Below are 21,507 nucleotides of genomic sequence, written 5' to 3' on the forward strand. Positions count from 1 at the left end.
GTCCTTTTTGTCTTTAAAGACTGGTATGTTTCTAGTCATCTCCAGGCCCAAAGGAAAGTTTTAAAATATAAGATTAGAGGTACAGAAGCTGGGGTTAGTTTCTCCTTGTGGTTTCTTGCTAAATGTAGGCTGGCTTTCAAGGGAGTGTAATACAATTTTTTTAAATCCAGATCAACTAGAGAAATTAACAAGTCATGTAACATAAGTGATAGTCAGGGATTCCCACTGATTCAGATACTTCCTAGGAATTACTGGAATTGGCTTCTTTGTGATTTTCCTAATTATTTCTGGCTGTTATTTTATCACAGGGCATTCCTGGAGCCTTTGCCTTTTTTTTCTTATTATGTTTCATTTTACATTCTTGGATCCCAACTTTATACTTTCTGGGAATTCAAAATGCAGGCTTGCAAATTAGGCCATGTAATATTGATGTATCTTATGGTCAAATGTACTTTTTCTCTCTCTTTTTGCTGCCTCCTATCAAGATTTTTTTGGTATTTTATTTATTCTTTTAACCAGCTAAAACAGACAAAGTCTGGCCAAAGTGGTATACAATTTAAAACAATAAAATGAAAAATTGTACAACATTCAAATATTAAAATATATAAAATAGCCTAAAACATTATCCCTAAGAGTAGGGAAAATGTTCCCCAAATCACATAACCTGCTACATTAAAATAGCCATGTTTTTATGTTCTTCCTAAAAGCTAAGTAATTTGATTCTAATCTTGTCTCCTATGGGATGGAATTCCACAACTCGGTCTAGTCTCCTTTCTAGGAGAAACCACACACAGAATGTCATTTTGAGAACACAAATTATGTGCTGGGGTGTAACGCTTAATCCCTTTCTATAAATACCTAGCCCCCACTCCAACATTAATGACAAGATTTTAAACTGTGCTCATTTTTTTTTATAGGCAGCCAATGAAGTTGTTGTCGTAACCACGATATGGCAGCCATCCTTCTGGGGCAGTGAAAACTCAATCGAGCAGCCATATTTTGAGCTACTTGCAATAGATGTAAATCTTTCTTTGAGAGGCCTACAAATAATGTATTGCAACAGCCTAAGAACAGGCAGATCAAAGCTTGTACAATTACCCTAAAAACGGAGAATCCAAAACTGATCTGAGCCTCCTAAGCTCCCTTAACTTAAAAAAATGCTCTCTGCGTAATAGAAAAAAAACGTACAAAAGTCAAACTAAACAAATCTTCCACTACCATCCCTAAATTTCGGACATATGTACTCTTAGTTGAATGTTTCTCACTTAAAACAAAACAAAAAAAAAACAACAACAACCCTGTCAACCAACACGTCGTCCCCTTCCAATAACCACCACTCCATTTTTGCCACATTTAATAGCAGCTTTTGAGAGTCAAACCAGTTCAGAATCTTCCCCAAACCTTCATTAATCCATTCCCATTGCTTGAACTGGGTCATTTCCCGCCCAAATGATCATCATCTGTGTATATAAATTCAACAAATCCTAAAGATCGAATTAATGTACCTAACGGTTGTAAAACCAAATTGTATAATAAAGGTGATAGTGGGGAACCTTGTGGCACCCCGCAGTCCAATTCTCTCTTAAATCGGATGACTAATCATCGCTCTGATAGAAAAGAAGAGATCCAACCAAGAATGCACCCTCCCGACCCTGAAAAACTACATTTATCCAGTAAAGCATATGACCTATTAAATTAAAAGCACACAAGAGGTCCAATAGAATCAAGTGTAAAATCTCATCCAGCACCCATTCCTTTTCCTAAATCCTGACTGACAGGCATCTAATCCCCCAGGCTCCTCCAAATAGGAGGTTAACTGGTTCATCAATCACCCTTCTCGATCACTTTAGCCAAAAATGGGCTGTTAGCCCCAGGCTGGTAATTAACACACAACTCCCTATCAAGGTAAGGCTTTTTTTTTTTTTTTTTTTTTTTTTTAATATAGTGGTCACAACTGACTGTTTTAACCTTGGAAGAATCATCCCAGTCTCTAACGAAACTAACAATTCTCAACAGCCAATTCTGGGAAATCTCAAAAATACTGGGCATGGGTCAAAACAACAGGTAGTGGATCCGACATTTTGCCCAGACCCCTCCTAATACCCCTAGTGGAGGAAACTCTTCTAGCCCCATCTTCTCTGTCTCGGAAATAGTATCTAAGGACAGTCTTCCAGATGCTCCTCCCCATGATTAAGTGTCCCTATCACCAAGCAGCTCTTCTCAATCTTTTCCTCCCAAAAAAATTTACAAAATGTTCTCCCTGCAATGACTCTGGAATCCCTACATCTGATTTACAACTACTCCCTAACAGGGACTGAGTGATCCTAAAAAATTCTTGTTGGCTATTATCTGCTCGCTCAATTCGTTTCCCCAAATACTATTTTTTTTGCCAACTTAATACATCCCACATATTATCTATTGGCTTCCTTTCACCAAATAAATTTATCCTCCGAATTCTTAGGATGATAAATGTTTAATGTTAATAAAAAAAAAAGAGGAACAATGGGTACTTGTCAAGTCAGACTAACAGGACAGGCTATCTTTTGTACAGTAACTTCCGACCTGTAGCAAGCATAAGATAACAACATATCCTAAGAGAGCTACTCTTAAGCCCACGTACACTGTAGGAGGTGAGCGAGCTACACCAACCGTGCTAATGTTTTTATAATCACAGCTTTCAATGAGCTGGCACGGCAATAAAATAAATACATTCTTTACCCTGGAGATCATTAGGAATTAGAGAGAAATGCCTTTTTAATTCACTATGACAATGTTCTATTTTATCTTACAAACCAGGATGTAGGCGTATGGAAAAAAAAAAAGTGCTTTTCCCCTGACTGAAGGAGGAAAAAAGTACTCGAGAAGGAAAGTTGTGTAATAGTATCTTAAATATCAAATTAGCAGAGTATTTGTAATACAAGACAATAACAGAGTATAAGGAAAAAAGATTACCACATCTTCCCCAACTACAATGTAAGCTGTGACTTGCAGTCTCCCACGGGGCCTGGAAATGATCCTCCCAGGAAAGCCCAATTATCACCCATCTGATACTTCTACGTTTCACTGCTCGGCCCTTCCACAATGTACGTTATAAAGACATTGACGAGGACTGGGCCTAGCACTAGCACCGGTTTTCACTGGCGTGGACACTACTGACCACCGCTTTCCGAGTTTGCTTGCTTAATCAAACTTCTCATCTAGTTCATAATTTTTTCACAAACTGGCTGGTCATTTAGGTGAAACAGTGGATTGACCAGTGCTGTTATTGTTGGCTTATGCAATGCTCCTAAATATGTTTTGAACACTCTTGCAATATTTGAACTGAAAGGAGTGCCGAAACTCTAAGGTAGCACTTCTCTCCACAGGCATAAACCTGATAATGAGGCGGCAATGCTTTGGCATATTCAGAACCTGCAAGCTGTATTAGCTGCAATTCAGATTTGTGTTATTTCAACCATTTGCCTGCCCTATGTAAAGGACTGGCGTAGGAAGAAAACTCAGTTGGTACATGGATGCAGGATGCAACCTCTATCAGATGTGTAATTTCTTTTAGCTACCAACGACAGCATCCTAAAAGTGTATCTGACAATAAGTTCTGTCAAGGAATAGTGTCTAGATCTTCTTTACTTGCTATAAATGGAGAGGCCGATATTCAAAACAGCATTTAAGTGGCACCGCTGAATATCCGGCTAGAATCAGCGGGCACTACTCGGCCGGTTAAGTTACTTATAAGTATTTAACCAGACGAGTCAGGGGTGAGGGAATGGACGTAACGGGGAGGAGCAGAGTTAGACTCCAACATTCAGAGTTAGCTGGTTAATTTGATAAGTTTATTGAGCTAACTAGCAGAGCAGCGCAATGGCTGAATATGGATCTTGAGATTATTAAATTGGATACATTGCATTTTATACAAATCTCTCACATGCATATTCACTGTGGACATTCTGAAAACCTGGCCTGCTTGCGGCACTCAGGGACTGGAGTTCCCCATCACTGCATTAGCCTGATGTGTACAGTGCTGTCCAAGTTGCCACCTGTGTGACTATAATTCAGAAAAAAAGAAAGATGACCAAAAAGTTTAATTCTCCGCCAGACCAGGGGTCCTGCCGTTCCCGTTTCCTTATGCAGCCTGCCGCTTGACTTGTCCTAGCTGTTCTGAGGGACCACTGCACGGGCGCCGCTGCTGTAATATCCAGCCCCGAATAGCATTTCCTCTGTGCGAGTATGGAGTGTTTCTCATTGAAGACTGCTGGGATGCGGTGCATTCGGATCCTGTCCCTCCCGATGCAGCTCTTGTGGAGAAACACAGTCCCCGTCAGGGGTCCGAAGCTCTCCTGTATGCTGTCGCAACTTGGAAATGCTGGAATAAAAAACTCTGGAACTCTTCAAGTGATATCTCCAATGATTATTTGATTTTGATCATTTTTGCGAGGATCACAGAACTGCTGGACATATTTTCACTTTCTACATCTTAACTGTCCGAGAGGAAGATTTTAAAGTGCTTCTCGCACAAAGCGGATGCGTACGAGCAACATGAACTTTTAAGAAGCCGCGAAGTATGTGCATGCCATACCCGTGTGTGTGTCAAGAATAAGGGGCACGAGAGAGGCAGGGCCAAGATTTACGCACATATTTTAAAAAAGCTGAGAGAAAGTCTGCAGATCTCGAGTTTTAGGGCTCCCAGCACAGCGCGAGGGTTCGGGGTCAACTGGGAGGCTTGCAGGATGAAGACCTCGATATCAACTGGAGAAACTGGTGGACTAACTGGGAAAACTTTTTTCCCTCGCGCGAGCACGTTGTAAAATCCGCCTGCACGCGCGCGTGGAAGCCGCTACAGCCCTAGCGGAAACGCACGAGGGACATTTTCTCGAGCCGCCTCTTAAAAATTACGTGCGACAGGAGTATTTTAAACGATATGCGTGTACTTGCACGCACGACACAAAATTGCAGAGTATCTCTGTTCGCGCACCGATATGCACGTTTTTGGGCGCATGTGCGTTCCTTTTAAAATTAGGCAGTAAGGGCATCAGAATGCCCTTCATCCTTCCCAGGTAGATAAAATGTTACAGTAGATACTGAACGTGAATGTAAAGTGCTTGGGGGCTTGAAGAACGACACAAATATAATAATTATAATTACCCCCACATGCCCTTGTGATGTGTCACCTGTGCACAGCACTACAAATGGAGCACTTTCTTGGGTACAGAATAAGAAAACTAGATGGGGAAGCCACTGAAATATTTAACCTTGAAAAACCTCAGCCAAGGACACCCATTTGACTGCCCATTCTTGCAAAGAAGTCTAATCCTAAACACTGCTAACCCTTTTTACTGTTGGAATGCGAGAGCGACAAAACAGCTTAACTCGGCTGCAAAGATCACACTTTTAGGAAACCAAAATCCTTTTACTGTCACACATGAGCATCTGGGGGACCTGGCAAGAGGGAAACATTTACAAAACAGAAAAATCACTCAACTAGTTTAAGCAAATAGATTTCAAACACTGACATGTAAATTAGTTTAATCTAAGGCATCAGAGTTCTGCCATAGACTGCACTCAGTTTTTTATCTGACGACGTGGGCTCTGTCCTGAAAAGCTCATGCTTCAATACATTGTTTAGTCTATAAGGTGCCACCTGTCATTTTTGCTATACCAGACTAACACGGCTATTCCTCGGATCATTTTTTGTGCATCTTTTTTTTTTTTTTTTTAAATGGCATTTGGATGTAATCATATGGTTTTGGTGAAATCCAAAGAAAAAAAAAAGTGTTTTAAGCCTGTGTGTGCAAATCAAAACACTGTTTTTGGAGGATTGAAAAGATGTTCTTATTTTTAGACAGCATAAGCTTAAGAATCTATTAGAAAAAAATGTATCTGAAAGAAGGTGAAAGGCACTGGCACAGCGCTTCGAAATTCTCAGTTCTGGTGGTTTTCACTGTCCAAAATTCAATGTTCGCGCTGTATAACAAAATCCAAACCTTCTCATGAGAATAAACTTGTCTCAACAAGAAAGTGCTCTTATATTTATCCTCTATATTTCCATAAGCTATCGCTGCTGGTTCTTGGATCCGGCAGAGAAAGCGTCCAAGTGCTGGCACCTGATGCTCAAGCAGAAAATGTAAAAAATGGCTATGAAATTATTTCAGAATAAGTGAATGACTGAGTGGACTGGGAAGTCTTTGAGAATTTACTGGCTTGCTGACACATCTGTTTGTTTTTAAGAGTTTGTGTAGAATTGGTGCCATAAGGCTTATTTTTGGGGATATTGTTATTGTGAGACAGAATAAGAGCTCTCTTTTTGGATTTGATCTGTGTCTGATACAACTGGCACCATGAAACTACACGCAAACATGTAAGAGTGTTTCTTTCTCAATGCAAAAAACAAATGCAAACTTGCCTTCTCTCAATATTAGTTGGTTTACAAATCCGAATGCAAAAGTTAGAAGCAACAATGAATATTTCTTCCTGCAACACTATTCACAGACACAGAATTCGGAAGATTGTGGTGTCCCCTCCAGTTTTAAGCATGGGGGAAGTGAATGACTTGTTCAGGCTCACAGAAAGGAGTAGAAAAGGGAAGTGAAACAGCTACACACACGGTAGGAGTAACGGTCGAAAAGATTAATGCCAGGTTCCAGCAGCAGCACTGGTCCTAGAGAAACCCGGATTCATTGCAGAAGAAGTCAACAAAGAGAAGAAAGGAAAGCCCACCTGAGCCGGTAACAAGGGTAGGCTTTAGGATGCTCTTCCCCTCCCTGCTGCTGGAGTGCTACTCGCTGTGGAATAAACCGATTGAACTGCATTAGGGCTTCTCTGCTAACTATGCAACATGGTTTAATAAATCCCGTAGGTCTTCTGATTTCAGGTTTTAACTGATAAATATCCCCCACTGCAAAAGATAAGATAAAATAGGTGTTTATTGGATAAACACTGGAAAAAACAAACCCAACACTTCCCTGAGAATCCTCTCACCCCTCCCCCCTTGCCTGCCTTGGATCCTCTGCTCTGTGGCTGGTGACTTCTCAGTTGTACAAATGTACGTATTTGATTCAACGAGAAAAGATACCCTCAATAGTATCTGTGCCTAAATTTACAATTTATAAATACATATCAAGGCAAGCTCTAAACATACCCCCATGTTGGAAATTTAACCAAGTCAACTACCCGCCGTCAGATCTGTAATGCACGAAAATTAAAGAAATGCAAAGGCAGGCAATAGTAAATCTGACAGCCTTTGACTAATTAAAGCCCTTCTGTCTCATCTCAAGACCACGTTAGTCTTTTTGCGCTGCTCCGGCTCATCTGCTGGGATAAAGAAAGAGGAAGCCAGAGACTTCCAGAGGACTCATGCAGGTAAAAACTAAATAAAAAGCAAATTTTGGTCCCAAAATGCACAAGACAGAAGTCCTTGAGATTGATCTAGAGAGGTAACAGCCAGGAAATACCCGACTTGTTTTCTCCACGTAACGCAGTCAGCACAATACCTGCCAGGAGTCCCGGGCGAGTCGGTATGGGAAAGAAAGAAAGTTGGGCTTGATTTTGTCATTTGTTTGTGGACCTGCGACTGCAGCCGGCCACAGACTCACCAACTCTAAAATTACTCAAATACATTGAGCCATCTCTAAAGTCAGTTTTCCAGCTCATCACTATTATAGCAGAGTTCCAGAAATTCCTCCAGGATGTACTCGCCATTTACTAATTAATGTTTATATACCGACATTTGTATGCACATCGCATCGGTTTACAGTGAAACAATAGAAAAGGGAGAAAGGAAATCACATGACAACAATCTGAAGGCAGGTACTCGCCGTGTACACCTGCCACCTTCCTGCTCTCTCACTATCAGGGTGGCAGGAGCGCAGGGTGCATTTCTTTCTTCTGGTGATGCACACCCCCCACCCAGGGGCAATCATCTCTCTTTATCCTCCCCCTCCTCTCCAGCCCCGAACAACTGAAGACACAGCAGAGTTTTCCTTTCGGGACTCAATTAAGATGAAAGATGTTAATAACTTCTCACGCACAGGAGAAAACCCGCTTGCCCCTGGCAAAGGGGCGAATAGATTTTTCAAACCCTTATTATTACAATTCCTTGAGAAAAAAGTATTTTTAAAACTCTGCTCTTAAAATACAAATAATAAACACAGACAGCAACCTACAACCAAAACAGTATGAGGTATTAAACCTTAGTAGTCTAATTCTGGTGTCCAGTACCCTCCTTTATGGAAAATAACCATACTTGAGGTTATATCCAAAACTTTGCATGTATCGTTTTTACTTTCAGTGAAACAGCAGATAATAATTAATATCACTCATTTTTATAATTTTTGTGTGTATGCAAATAAAAAACCTCTCAGAGTATAGAAATGCTTAACTCCCCCATTGTCCATGAGACTAGGAAACGGACCTGGTAAAGAACTGAATGTTTGTTGTACTGAGTTTTGCATAGTTTATGGACAAAGATCTTAACGTACATTCTACCGCGTTTCTTACTGGTATCAAATGTCGAGAATTAGGTGCAATTGGGATCATTTTTCCCGGAGCACAGGTAACATTAAGGAACGGCAATCATGACATTTTTCTGAGATGCAGGTCGGTTGCAGTGAGTGAATCAAGACAGCAATACGAAGAAACTCTCAGTGCGGTTTAGCCGATGTCTTTTTATAAGTAGATCACTTGGATGCTTTAGTACAACTGATCGAGAGGAGTGTACGTCCGGTGAAAGAAGAGAACATGATTGGTCAAAAAACATATAAAAAAGTGTCTGTGAAAGCGTCTGACGCTGTCCAGCAAAAGACAGATGATGGCAGCCATTTGAATGAAGCAATTCATGCTCAATAGTTATTTTTGCCTTTTTCTGGTTCAAGTGGTTGTATTCATTTTTTTAATTATTTACCTCTCCCTAGCCCCTGAAGCAGACGCATTGCATCGAAACACTGCCAGTGTCGGGCGAGCAATTTTCACAACTTAAAGAAAAGAACAGAATAAAAAGACGCCAAAAGTTCCTACTTATGAGCTCTAAGATAAGCGACACAAGCTCTGTTTTTGTAAAAGTTGTGAGGATCTGGACATCGGGGGTGTCCAGCGTTTTTAACCTCCGAGAGAATTTATTTGCATACACATAAAAATGAGTGATATTAATTATTATCTGCTGTTTCAATGAACGTAAAAACGATACATGCAAAGTTTTGGGTATAACCTCAAGTATGGTTATTTTCCATAAAGGAGGTACCGGACACCAGAATTACACTACTAAGGTTTAATACCCTGTATTGTTGCTTTGCTTAAAATACAAATAACGTTTTGAAACTTGTACCAATCTGTTAACTTTGTCAATATTGCATATACCACTTCTGCCACACTTATTGTTTATATAACCTTTTGCTTTAGGTAAGCAAAGAATAAATAGAAAGGATTCTTTGTTTTTTTGTACAATATCAAACTGAGTTCTTTGATCTATAAAACACACTGCACAATTATATGGGGACAAAGAGGAATTCAAAGAGATGAAAAATACAATTACAAGTTGCCAGACCCTTGTTGTCAAAAGCAAGCTTGCAATATACCCAAGGTAAGGCTGTTTGCGCACACACACACTTATCTATACGTGGATTTTGGCTGTTACCCAATGACAGAATGCGTTGGGGCAGGGAGTGCCGGTCAGTTCCAGATCCTTCTAGAATGGATCTTTACATTTAAATTAATCTTCCAGTCAAAAGGTTCAGTCAAACCATAGCAAGCCTTTAAGCCTGAAAAAGAACCCCCGTCATTGGATGGAAGTAGCACTCGGTTTATATTCTGGGCCTTATAGCAAGGTTTGATTATATGGAAGATGTCAGGAGGTCTAATCCCTGGGGTCAAATACAGCTACAAATATTATCGGGGGCTTGTTATTTCTGTGGGGCTTTTTTATTCTTATCAAACAGTTGACTCATCCTGTCAATGAACACTGAGATACATGACGTACTGTTATCACACACTATAAATACAGAAAAACAGAAATGAAGTTGGCCTCTGGCTTAAATTAATGCATACTTGATTGAGCCAGGAGCTGAATTCTTTGAAAATGAGACTGCAACATGGAGATAGGTTGGATCAGCACAAAGACAAAACATGGCACTTAGTTATATCTCCCCCCTTTTTTTGTGTGTCAGCTTGCAGGTTTGGACCTCTACCATCTGCTGGAGACGGAGAAATACCGAGGGACTGCAGGTGGCCCTCTCAGATATGTAGCAGTGCCTCAAAGTTTTCATTCTCTGCCTCCATCTGTTGGTAGGGATGCAAACCTCACTTGTCTGGACTGATCTGGGGTACGAACAGGAATGGTCTTTTTCTGCCATCATTTACTGCGTCATCATGTAAATGTGTGCAAGCTAGTTTCTGTTAGCATGAAAGGAAAATATATGCTAATTAGGCAATGATATGCAAAATTATGCAAAATCGGTCATTACCTAATAGCGCAGTGAAAAATGTATGTGCATTAAAATGCAACACAGATGCATTAACACAAAAAACAACCACGCATACTTTACTGTCTGCGTTAATGCGTGCCTCATTTGCATCTTATTAACAATGCATGAAAGGCAGATATTAACACAATTTAACACATTGGCCCCATATTTTTGAGGAAAAAAGCATGGAGACTTTTCTTTAAACAGGACAGATATTGCTTTTTCCTTTTTTTTCGAATCCGGTAATTTGGATAGAAAAGGCTGTGTCCTGCCACGACTGACAAGGTACAGGGGACTCTCTCTCTCACCTCCAGTGTGCAAGAGCTCCTTTTGTTGTCGCAGTTTTGCAGACCTATCATCCCAGTGAGAGCACTTAACCTCCATAAGGTTTTCTTTTCTTTCTTTCTTTTTTATTTTAAAGAAAACATATCTTAGTGTTCCACATCACCAGCAGCTAGAAGAGGTTTGGCAGCCAAGAGACAACAGCCCTATATGAGAGAGTCTGGGACAGTGCACGATAGGCGGAGAAAAAAAGACAGCACACACCTTTGGCAAGCTCTTTTCTTAGCGTTAAGACGGCTCCAAGGTCACAATCCGTGGTAGCATAAGCATGCGGTACTGTGGTTTTAGATTCTGTTAACCTCTTGGCAATGATTCTTCGAATGTTGCTGGCAGGGATCTCAGAGAATGTGCCCTGAAGGAAAACAAAAAAAAATTTTCCATACCACATATGGGATGAAAACACTGCCTAGTATCGACAAAGGTAGCGAGGCCCAATGTCATCACCGAGTATTCAGTTTCCCCTGCTCAGACAAGGGCAATCAATTCTCAACATGGACTAGGAGGCACATATTGCACCAGACAGACAGTCGTTTCATTGCTCTGCTCCTATTTCCATTCTACTTTTTTGTTTAAAACTGTGCTGAAATCTAACCAAGGCAGCTTACGATAAATGCAAGAGCTGGAGGTTTTCTGGATGAGGTGGGATAGGAAAGCCCCAAGCCAGCTCCTCCGTGAAACACAACAGCAAGGTTAGGCTTAATGCTAGAGCCCTGGCAAAGTGCACACCGCTAGCCTGTAAGCGAATGCTCACTTCTGCTTAAAATACTTCATGCTTGCCAACCTTTAACATTTGGAAAAATTGATTTTTTTTTTTTTTGGTGGGAGAGGGGGAACGAACATAGACAGAGAGAGGAAGATGAAAGGGGACACTGCTAAAACATTGATGTAGATTACCTGCTTGTAAGGATACAAATTGGAAAGTTGCCTATCTTCAAACCACAAGTGCGATAACAACAGCCGAACAGACAGCTGTACTGAGAGCAATGCTCCCCCTCCTATAACATTTAATCAAACCTAGGTCCTGAACCTGATTCAAACAAGAAAACCTGCACATTAAAATGCTGGCAGCATGGACCGTGGTCCCCAACCCGGGGTTTGCTTGACCTGCAGTGGAGACAGTGGATGAAAATTTCTATGTTGCATAATATCCCTTGTGGATGCCCTGAAACCTCGGCTGGCTTGGGGAGCTGGTCCTCAGAATTATAATTCAAGATAGGACCCCACATTAATTTATAACAGAAAGTTATCTTTTTTTTTGTCTTGTGGTCAAGTCCAATGCAACATTCATGTATTTTGTTACAATTTTTATCATTTTTTTAATTAAGATCTGATAATGGAATTTTTGACTGAAGGGTTGACAAATAGAATCTTTTGACAGTGGCAGGTTTTATTGAGATATTTGGGACTACGGCACTACCATGATCAATTACACAACAAAAAGGAAAAAAAAAAAACTAAAAATGGAAATTAATACCGTCTTCGAGATGACAGCTTCACCGTCAGAAACAGGGGCGTAAAAGTGTCAATCGTAGGTTAATATTCAGCCTTCAAACTTGAAAGCCCAGCAGAACAAAGGACATGACAGTCTACGAGGTCAATATTGAGTGGGGTGACGAGCAACACATTATCTGGGAAAACTCAACTGAGATATTCAGCAGGATCTGTTTCTTGCTAAATCTAGCTGGTTAGGTTTGAAGTTACCCCGATAACTTTAGATCTCCTCTACACCAGGGCCAGATTTGGATGGTTGGCACTGAGTATCGGTGCTAAGTTTAAGCCTCGTCCGCACACTGCCTCTGTTTTTTTTATCCGGTTAAGTTTTCGCCATGTGACGACTTACAAATGACCCATTCAGCAGGTCCATATTCAAAAGGGTTTGTCCAGCTAAGTCCAAAGTTAGCTGGACAAACCCTTTTGAATATGGACCTCTATATCCTCACTGTCTGGAGCGCATAGACAGACTAATGGTCATTAGCCAGGCCATAGGCACAAGAGCACAAAAAGAAATGCAATAAAGCAAGGTGACCAGAGAGCTCCTGGTCATATAGGACAGGTCAGGTCAGTCCTGAATTTACGCCGTTGCATCTAGGGACTTGTATTCCCAATTTCTTTAAGAACAGCAAACACTACAAGTTCAGAGAGGCCGTGTGGTGAAACCAGGACTCGCTTGGCCTGTCCCTTATAACGTAGAGTGATGTGATTACCTCAGTATAAGGCTTCTGGGACATTCCATGCACTTTTTTGGTATTTGAGCTATATATATATTTTATTATCTGCACTGTAGAAAATAAGGATTTTTTTTTTAAGTGTTGTAATAAAAATACATTCTGCCATCTTATAATTGGTTTCAGAAACCTTCAGCTAAACCAGTCAGTGCCGCACAGATCTTATAACACCGGTTGCGTCATTACTGAGGTAAAGCTAAGCATCCGAACAAAGGCAGGTATGAATTACTTTGCATTGACGCTTTTAGATGATTTTCTTTTTAACTGATGTCAATACCTGGGTAGGAGGCTGCCCTGGGACCGAAATGGGTGGGGTGAAAGGCCGTGGGAAGGCAGTCGGGGCAGATGCTGCTGGGAGGGCGGAGGGTACTGCAGTAGGCTGGGGGAGAGATGATGGAGCATCCAGAGGTCCCTTCTCAGCAGCTTTTCTTGCTGGTTTCTGTTCCAGCAGTTTCAACGCATCCCTGTGCACGAAAGAACAGCATTAAATGGTTTGCAGAGAAGAATCCGGGCTCCAGGGATGGCTGAGCAGATGTAATAAGCATGCAACTACCCTTTATAATATTCTGAAGAATTCATAATCCTAGTAATAAATGAGCCCGCCATCCTAACAAAGAAACAGCAGGGCACCGCCTTCAATTCTTAGCAAAGTAAGCATCAGCAGAAAACATGGCTTAACTGCTCTGTGCATCAACATGAGAGCAAAGATTTCAAACCAGTAAGCATTAATTGGAAAAACATCGTACGTGAGAAGAATAAGTGTACCTGGTAATTTGCTATAAAATCAATGCCCATATATTCCTCCAGAGCTGGACATTTTATAGATCAGCAAACATGCAAGGAATCCAAAATGGCAGCCGGCTGCATAGAAATATCACACTCGACCGGCCAACATCTGCGCCAGTCCTCAGATGCTTCCAACAATCTCTCACTGCTCTGCTGCCAACGACGACATTGCACTCTGTACTAACCAGCAATTACATCGCTTGTCTTCACAAGCGATGACAGCACGCTCTCTCTGTCTCTCTAAAACAGACGACAACCTCGTACGGTCCCGTAACCAGCAGCTGTACCACTTTACCCTGTAACTAGCACAAGGAATCATTTCAAAGCATTTAAGGCTTCAAATCTCAATTTTAAAACGTCAAAATACAATTGGGAAACATGGTCAGAAGATGATGGATCAGTTTAGATGCCAATCAATTTCAGAAGCAGCTGACAGCTAAAACAAGCTAGCAGATGGCGGAACAGATTTCTCTGGGGTGAACACTGTTTCTGGTCAGGTGGTTTTCTTGCTCTATAGTAGAGGATGCACCCTGTTATGTACAGTCAAGAAATCCTGCAATACCCTGGAACCATAACATAGGAACACAGAATCTGATGGCAGATAAGGGCTATCCAGCTTCATTACTGATGCAATTGATCTCTGGCTTTTCCTCATTTTCTTTGCAGCAAGGAATCCTCCATGCCTGCCCCGGGCTTTACCCCCGACTCCCCCACAGCTAAGGATCCTCTGTGCTTATTCCAGGCTTTACCCCTCACAGCTAAGGATCCTCTGTGCTTACCCCGGGCTTTACCCCTCACTCCCTCACAGCTAAGGATCCTCTGTGCTTATCCCAGGCTTTACCCCTCACTCCCCCACAGCTAAGGATCCTCTGTGCTTATCCCGGGCTTTACCCCTCTCTCTCCCTCAAAGCTAAGGATCCTCTGTGCTTATCCCGGGCTTTACCCCTCACTCCCCCACAGCTAAGGATCCTCTGTGCTTATCCCAGGCTTTACCCCTCTCTCTCCCTCAAAGCTAAGGATCCTCTGTGCTTATCCCAGGCTTTACCCCTCTCTCTCCCTCAAAGCTAAGGATCCTCTGTGCTTATCCCAGGCTTTACCCCTCTCTCTCCCTCAAAGCTAAGGATCCTCTGTGCTTATCCCGGGCTTTCTTGCATTCCATTACTGTTTTCCTCCATTGCAAGGCTGAACCTGCAACCGCTCTTTCTATAAAGACACATTTTCTGATGCTGCCCCTAAATCTGTCCTCACTTGGAGCCTCATACTGGGACCTCTTGCTCTAGAGCCCACCTTTCTCTGAAACGTCCCACTTATTATGCCTGACTTCTCCTTTTATTTCTTGATGGAAACCGTAAGCCCAAAATAGACGAATGCACAAGCAAGATATCATATCAACTATAAAGGGAATTTCTTTCACTCTTTGTCAGAAGATTTCTATCAAACCTTAGGAATTTTTGTAAAACACATCACAGAAAACTCACGTAATGTATAGCAATTGTGAGACAATAATACACAGCACCTGTCATAAGACCCAAACTATTACTTTAACTTGATGAAACCAGGCAGTTTAACTCCCAGGTAAACCGTAAGCAGATTACCAGGCAGGCGGCTCCCAGCTGTCTCCTCTGCTCTTTATTATTTACCTGTTTTGGTCTGTGAAATCTACAGTCATCAGGCATTGTGATGATGCTGCTTACAATTATTTTTTTGCCCAGATCTCAGTGGTCACCCAGGCGGCACAGCTGACCTCTGCAGGCCCTGATGCTGGAGGAGCATTGTTTCTGATGTTGGAGGAGCATTGTTTCTGATGTTGGAGGAGCATTGTTTCTGATGTTGGAGGAGCATTGTTTCTGATGTTGGAGCAGCATTGTTTCTGATGTTGGAGCAGCATTGTTTCTGATGTTGGAGGAGCATTGTTTCTGATGTTGGAGGAGCATTGTTTCTGATGTTGGAGCAGCATTGTTTCTGATGTTGGAGCAGTATTGTTTCTGATGTTGGAGCAGCATTGTTTCTGATGTTGGAGGAGCATTGTTTCTGATGTTGGAGCAGCATTGTTTCTGATGCTGGAGGAGCATTGTTTCTGATGTTGGAGCAGCATTGTTTCTGATGTTGGAGCAGCATTGTTTCTGATGTTGGAGCAGCATTGTTTCTGATGTTGGAGCAGCATTGTTTCTGATGTTGGAGCAGCATTGTTTCTGATGTTGGAGCAGCATTGTTTCTGATGCTGGAGCAGCATTGTTTCTGATGCTGGAGCAGCATTGTTTCTGATGCTGGAGGAGCATTGTTTCTGATGTTGGAGGAGCATTGTTTCTGATGTTGGAGGAGCATTGTTTCTCAGTGCTACCGGCTTGCTAGCAGCCACATTTCCCTCAGTCCCCAGGCCTGAGTGCAACGCCTCCTCTGTGGCATTCCCAGGTCCAGACTGCTCCAGCAGATGGAAGGGAGATACCTGAACCTGGATCCCCCCATGTGGTACACAAAGCCAGTCCTTATATCCCAGGGAGGGCAGTTTGCTTGGGTATAAAGGTCTGTCTATAGGTTGCTCTCTCTTAACCTGGCGAAGGCACGGGTAGGATTTCACTTTTAGCTGCGTTAGGAGCAGCATTCCCGGGGGCATGCTTGGACCAGCAGAGGCAAATCATGCGTGGAGACTGCACTTTCACACTGACGTGTGTAACTTTCCATGCAAAAAATACCTGCAGAAAAAGCAGCTGCAAACTGCAATTTTCAAGTGAAAGTACTCGTGCATTTCCACTATGAAAATAGGTGGAAAGGCCGTTAGCCAAAAAAGAATCCATGCAGCAATGTGGGAATCTGAAAATTGCCTGCTCTGGGTTTAAATATGTTCACTACGCTCCTTTGTATATTCTCACACCCTGACAGCAAACTGTTAGCCTGTTTTGTCAGGGTACGTTAACACCGCTCGCTCGATAATCTGTAAATCTAGGACCCTCTCTTTCTCTTGCTCCAGATGCACTAACCTGCCGCATCCTTGAAGCAAAAATCACTGTACAGAGTTAAAAGGAAAACGTCTATGATATGCTGGAAAGAAAAGAAGCAAAAAGAGAGAGGGCAGGCGAGGCTTATAAAGTACTCCTTGTGGGACTTCCTGATGGGCGAGCGAGAAAGCAGAGGTCGGGGTGGCCCAAGTCCTGTGAGGTATCCGGAGCGGCACCTGGGCAACAAAGCAGAACCTCTTAAGTTGTCAAATACTAATCTTTTTTTAAAAGGACGCGTGTGCTAAAAAAAATCAAACTCCACCAAAATAAAACGTACAACTCCGCAAAATCACAAGCCCCATTCTCTTTTCACTCTGCAGTAACAAGAGGGGTTTTAACGAGTAAACTGTGCAATTGGGAAGCAGAAGTCCTCCTATTGGCCACACATCAGAGAAGTCCTTAATCATGACTGTCAGGAGTCAACGTGTTACATGGGCTCTAAGTACTAATTAAGTTGCTGAAATGTAGATAGGACCCGGTTCCATGTCTTTAAAATGAAAGCTGTTCGCAGATAATGACGTTATCTAGCCAAGGCTGTGGCTACTGAAGCTTCTCGAAGTTCTAGGGCTGGTTTCTGGAGGGGGGGTTGAATTCTGGTGTACAGGGATATTTTTCTGACTTCACTTTAGCAATGGAAAGGAATGCCAGGAAAGTTCTGCGGTGCTCGCTTACTGAGAAAATATTTAAAAAAAAGAAAGAAAAAAACCCCCACTGAAGTCTGAACTGGCAAAGTGGCAAAAAAAAACCAAACAAACATAGGGCAGATGAGGTAATGACATCCAAGTTAGCTTTGCTTTTAGGAAGAAAACAATTCTGATGACAGTTTGCTGCACTTTTCTGGCAGGGCTGGAGCTTGACTTATGTTTAAAATTAAGAGAGCAATTTTCTAGGGGACTCCTGAGCGCAAGACACTGTTTTATATGCAGGAATGCCGTCGTCTACGGGTGAATTTGTGCGAGCGTAGGCCCTGCTCAGGCAGAAGTTTATCTGGACTGCGTGGAGGTCTTCCTGGGAGAGGGGGGGGGGGGGGGGGGGGGGGGAGATGGCGTTTGGACTTACCCAAACGCAATATAAAATCCGGCAGTCTGTGCGCGCGCCCAATAGCAGATGTAACCTGCGCAGGATCCTTACGCACACACTGGTGTACCTTAGGTTACTGTCCGGTACAGCTTCTGGTAATTGTGAGGGTGGACCTGCCTGTAAATAAATAGGAGGATTGTTGAGGGACTTCCTTATGCAAGAGGATGAGGGGCGCATCCTGAAAGGCAGGGCGAAAGACAAGTGGACAAATATCGTCAGGACCAAAGACACGAGCGTCCTCGCTTCGTTCTGCCGTGTGCTGCACCTGTTGCAGGTATTTGTGGCTGAGGATTTCGTTACCGAACTGAAATTCTCCTGCACGCGATAGCTCGGTTATTTAGGAGCATATTCAGCATGCAAAGCCTATTTAAACAGGGTGCACGGCTGCTGCAAGGCAGGCTTCTTGCCCAGGTGCTATTTCTTCTTTTATTTGAAATGTTAAGCTTTAGTATATAACTTGGGTTTTATAGCATTTTCAAGCCCTCTTGAGAGAGACAAACGTGATCTACACCAAGGCAACTCTTCTGAGGCAGTTTAAAGATATTTTCTGAAGACTCCGATATGAAAGTTAAATGTTAGGCGTCACAGTTAATATGCAAGCTTTATTTACGACGGCAGCCTTAAGCCACACGCTGGGATGATATTTCATCGGGCTCGCTCAGTCTGCAGGTATGATGTTCACCTGGGGTGCAAGAGGCCCTGGGTTCAAATTCTACACCATTCTGTTGTTATTCTTTGGATAGTGTCCCTCACAGGAGGCTCATAAATAAACCTAAGTACTTTGGGGGTGGGGACTGGATTACTGGCGCCAACGCTTCCTGGCTGGCAGCATGGACAGAATAACTGGGCCGACTGGATGGGATGGTTGGGCTTTTTCTGCCGGCATCTGCTAAGTTACTATATATATATATATATATATATATATATATATATATATATATATATATATAGTGTAACTGTTTCCAGTCTCTTTCTAGCTCTGTTATTTCCGACATCACTTCTGTCTCACGTCCCTGCAGAGATATCTCTCTTTCCAGTTAGTTATACACAACCCTTCCCCTCCCCCTTAGCCCCCTCACAACTTCAAACCCTGGCCAGACAAAACACAACCTGTTTTGTACAACATTGTTAGATATTTGCTCATTGCAATGTTTTAAACACAAATGTTTGCAGACTCCCTTTTACGAGTTACCCAGTACTCTAGGAGGAGAAAAATGCAGCACATTATGATCTGTGTATCAATAAATTAGCCACAGAATACAAATAACGCATCCGCTCTCTGAAGTATAATTCATTCGTGCTGGAACATGTGCGTCTCTTTCTGCCTCCTGCAGCTCCCAGCAGATACACAATCTAAATTTATGAGAACATTATGCTGAATGATTTTTGACTGATTATATATTTTTTTTAATCTATAAATTTTCTGACCACGGTCAGGGTAATCGCAATGCTCACATTTTTTTTTTCTACTTTGCATTTTGATTAAGAACTAGGGGTTGATTTTTCCTGGCCAGAAACATTTAAAAGCTTCAGTCGAGTTGAGAGGTTGCATAAGGCATTTACTGGGAAACAATGACCTCCCACAAAGAGTTACCAAGGCACGAAGTGCCTATCCTTATAAAGAAAAATGTTTACTGTTCCGCAGTCTCCCTTTTACAAACTGGAACACCATTAATGGAGCTGCTAATGGTGTTTATCTGATTCTGAGATACAGCGAGGTACATTTTTCTGGAAAATTCTAGAGTAGTATATGCATTAGCAAAAATAAAACCAGAGCAAAACCAATTAAAATTATACAGTGCAACACTGTAAAAAATATATATTTACAGTGTTGTGCTATGTAATTTTTAGATCTCGTTTAGGGTATTGTAAAAGCCATATCTCTAGAAGGATACAGAAGAGATCAAAAGCAATTCAGATGAGGGCTACCGAAATATTGCAGCCTACATCACAATCCCTCTGAAAGCAGACAAGGGCCTCCCATCCTCGTGTTCCAGGTTTCCATAATGGATTACTTACGGGCCGATACTGTAAGCTGAGCGCCTGCTTTTCTAACACGTGCGATACCGTATTTAAATGAGGGGTCGTGCAACACCGCGCCCCTAACACCAGGAGAGGTGGCGCTTTCTGCAGGTTTGGAAAACGGATGCTCAATTTTACGTGTGTCCATTTTTCCTAACCTGTGCACAGCCATGAGTTAGGAAAATGGATGCTTTTCTGTACACTATTCCAGGCTCCTCAGAAATTTCTGAGTGTAAAATGTTGCAGATTGAGTGCACCTTTTTTTTTTTTCTGTATCCCGGTCGAATAACCAATAACCTCATCAACATGCCATTTGCATCTGATGAGTGCTATTAGTTTCGGTGGGGAGGGGGGGGGGGGGGGGTTTGGATATGTGTTATGGACACGCTAAACCCCTTACTATATAAGGGATTGTGGATGTGTGTCCAAGCCGGGTTAACCAGTGCGCTCAGCTGAGTGCACTTTACAGTATCGGCCTGTTAGTCCATTTCTGAAAATAATTAGTAGCATGGTTGAGGTTAAACACCACCATCTGCGTGATCATACTGCTCACAACCAAAAAAAGATATCTGGGACATGAAAGACACAGAGGAGGAAGAGAAGGCTGCAAGACATTGTTAGAGGACACCGGAGACCCCCTGCTGTGCCATGGAGCCACTTTACCTCAGTACAGTGAAACCTCGCAGGCACGGGCAGACATATGGCCGATTCAAGTCCAGTCTCATGGCTTTAGTTCAGCTCTCCGTCAATCAGCATGGGGCAGTCAAAACAAAGCTGAGCCAAAGGAAGAGTTAAATTACAGCTCTGGGCACCAGCTAAAAATGTGATCCCAAGGTATTCAACAAAGCTGCACAGAGTCCTGCAGGCTTTCAGTGTCTTCTGCAATTAAAGTTAAAAATAGCATCCTGAAGGATGCAAGGTTTCCTTTATTTTGTTCTCCGCCTACAAAACACCTAAAAAAAAAACAAAACCCCAAACAAGGCAGAACCCAAAACAGACTGCTTATTCCAATGTCAGCATTGCAAGCAACAAACAGGAAGCCCATCCATTAGCATCCAAACAAGGACAAAAACACAAGCAGTATTTTTTTTTGAGTTATGCACACAAGAAGAAAGTTCTGAATACTTTTCCCGCTGAATGCATAAATTATGTGTGCATAAAAGGGGCATCAATAGAGGGGTTTCACAGGGGTAGGGCTTAACCTTACCCAGTAAACGCACATCTTCAGCACCAGCCACGTGAAGTTACAGGCGGACGTCCGATCAGAGACATCATAGTCCTAACTTAACCCTTAATAAAGTTAAACACATAACTTGCTCCAAGTATTTTCAGTGGGAAACACGTGTGTACGAGTCCTGCTGAACACCTGGATAAATTGACGAGTGACCTTTTGTACCTACCCAAGAGTTCCCAGACATAGAAAGGTCTATACCGAGTGGTAGGGCAAGCTACCCGCGCATAATTACTCACACGGGTACGGCTGCCACCCAATGTACAACAGTGATTTCTCCAATAAATGTAGGGCAGGAAATTTCAAACTCAGGGTCTGTACGGGTAGTTCAAATGGTTAGCCAGACAACCCTCACCTTTTGGGTTTTTTGTTTTTTT

General features: G+C 42.3%; 1 protein-coding gene across 1 annotated transcript in view; it reads right to left on the minus strand.

The window, feature by feature from the left end:
- PDHX (pyruvate dehydrogenase complex component X) overlaps positions 1 to 21,507 on the minus strand; it is a 69,330-nt gene that overhangs the window by 13,034 nt on the left and 34,789 nt on the right. The window contains exons 6-7 of the mRNA XM_029582245.1: positions 13,293 to 13,479; positions 10,995 to 11,142 (exon numbers count right to left, since the gene is read on the minus strand). Coding sequence (XP_029438105.1) covers positions 10,995 to 11,142; positions 13,293 to 13,479 — 335 coding nt within the window. The remainder of the gene's footprint in view (positions 1 to 10,994; positions 11,143 to 13,292; positions 13,480 to 21,507) is intronic.

The sequence above is a fragment of the Rhinatrema bivittatum genome, chromosome 17 (assembly GCF_901001135.1).
Source record: "Rhinatrema bivittatum chromosome 17, aRhiBiv1.1, whole genome shotgun sequence".
Taxonomy (NCBI): Eukaryota; Metazoa; Chordata; class Amphibia; order Gymnophiona; family Rhinatrematidae; genus Rhinatrema; species Rhinatrema bivittatum.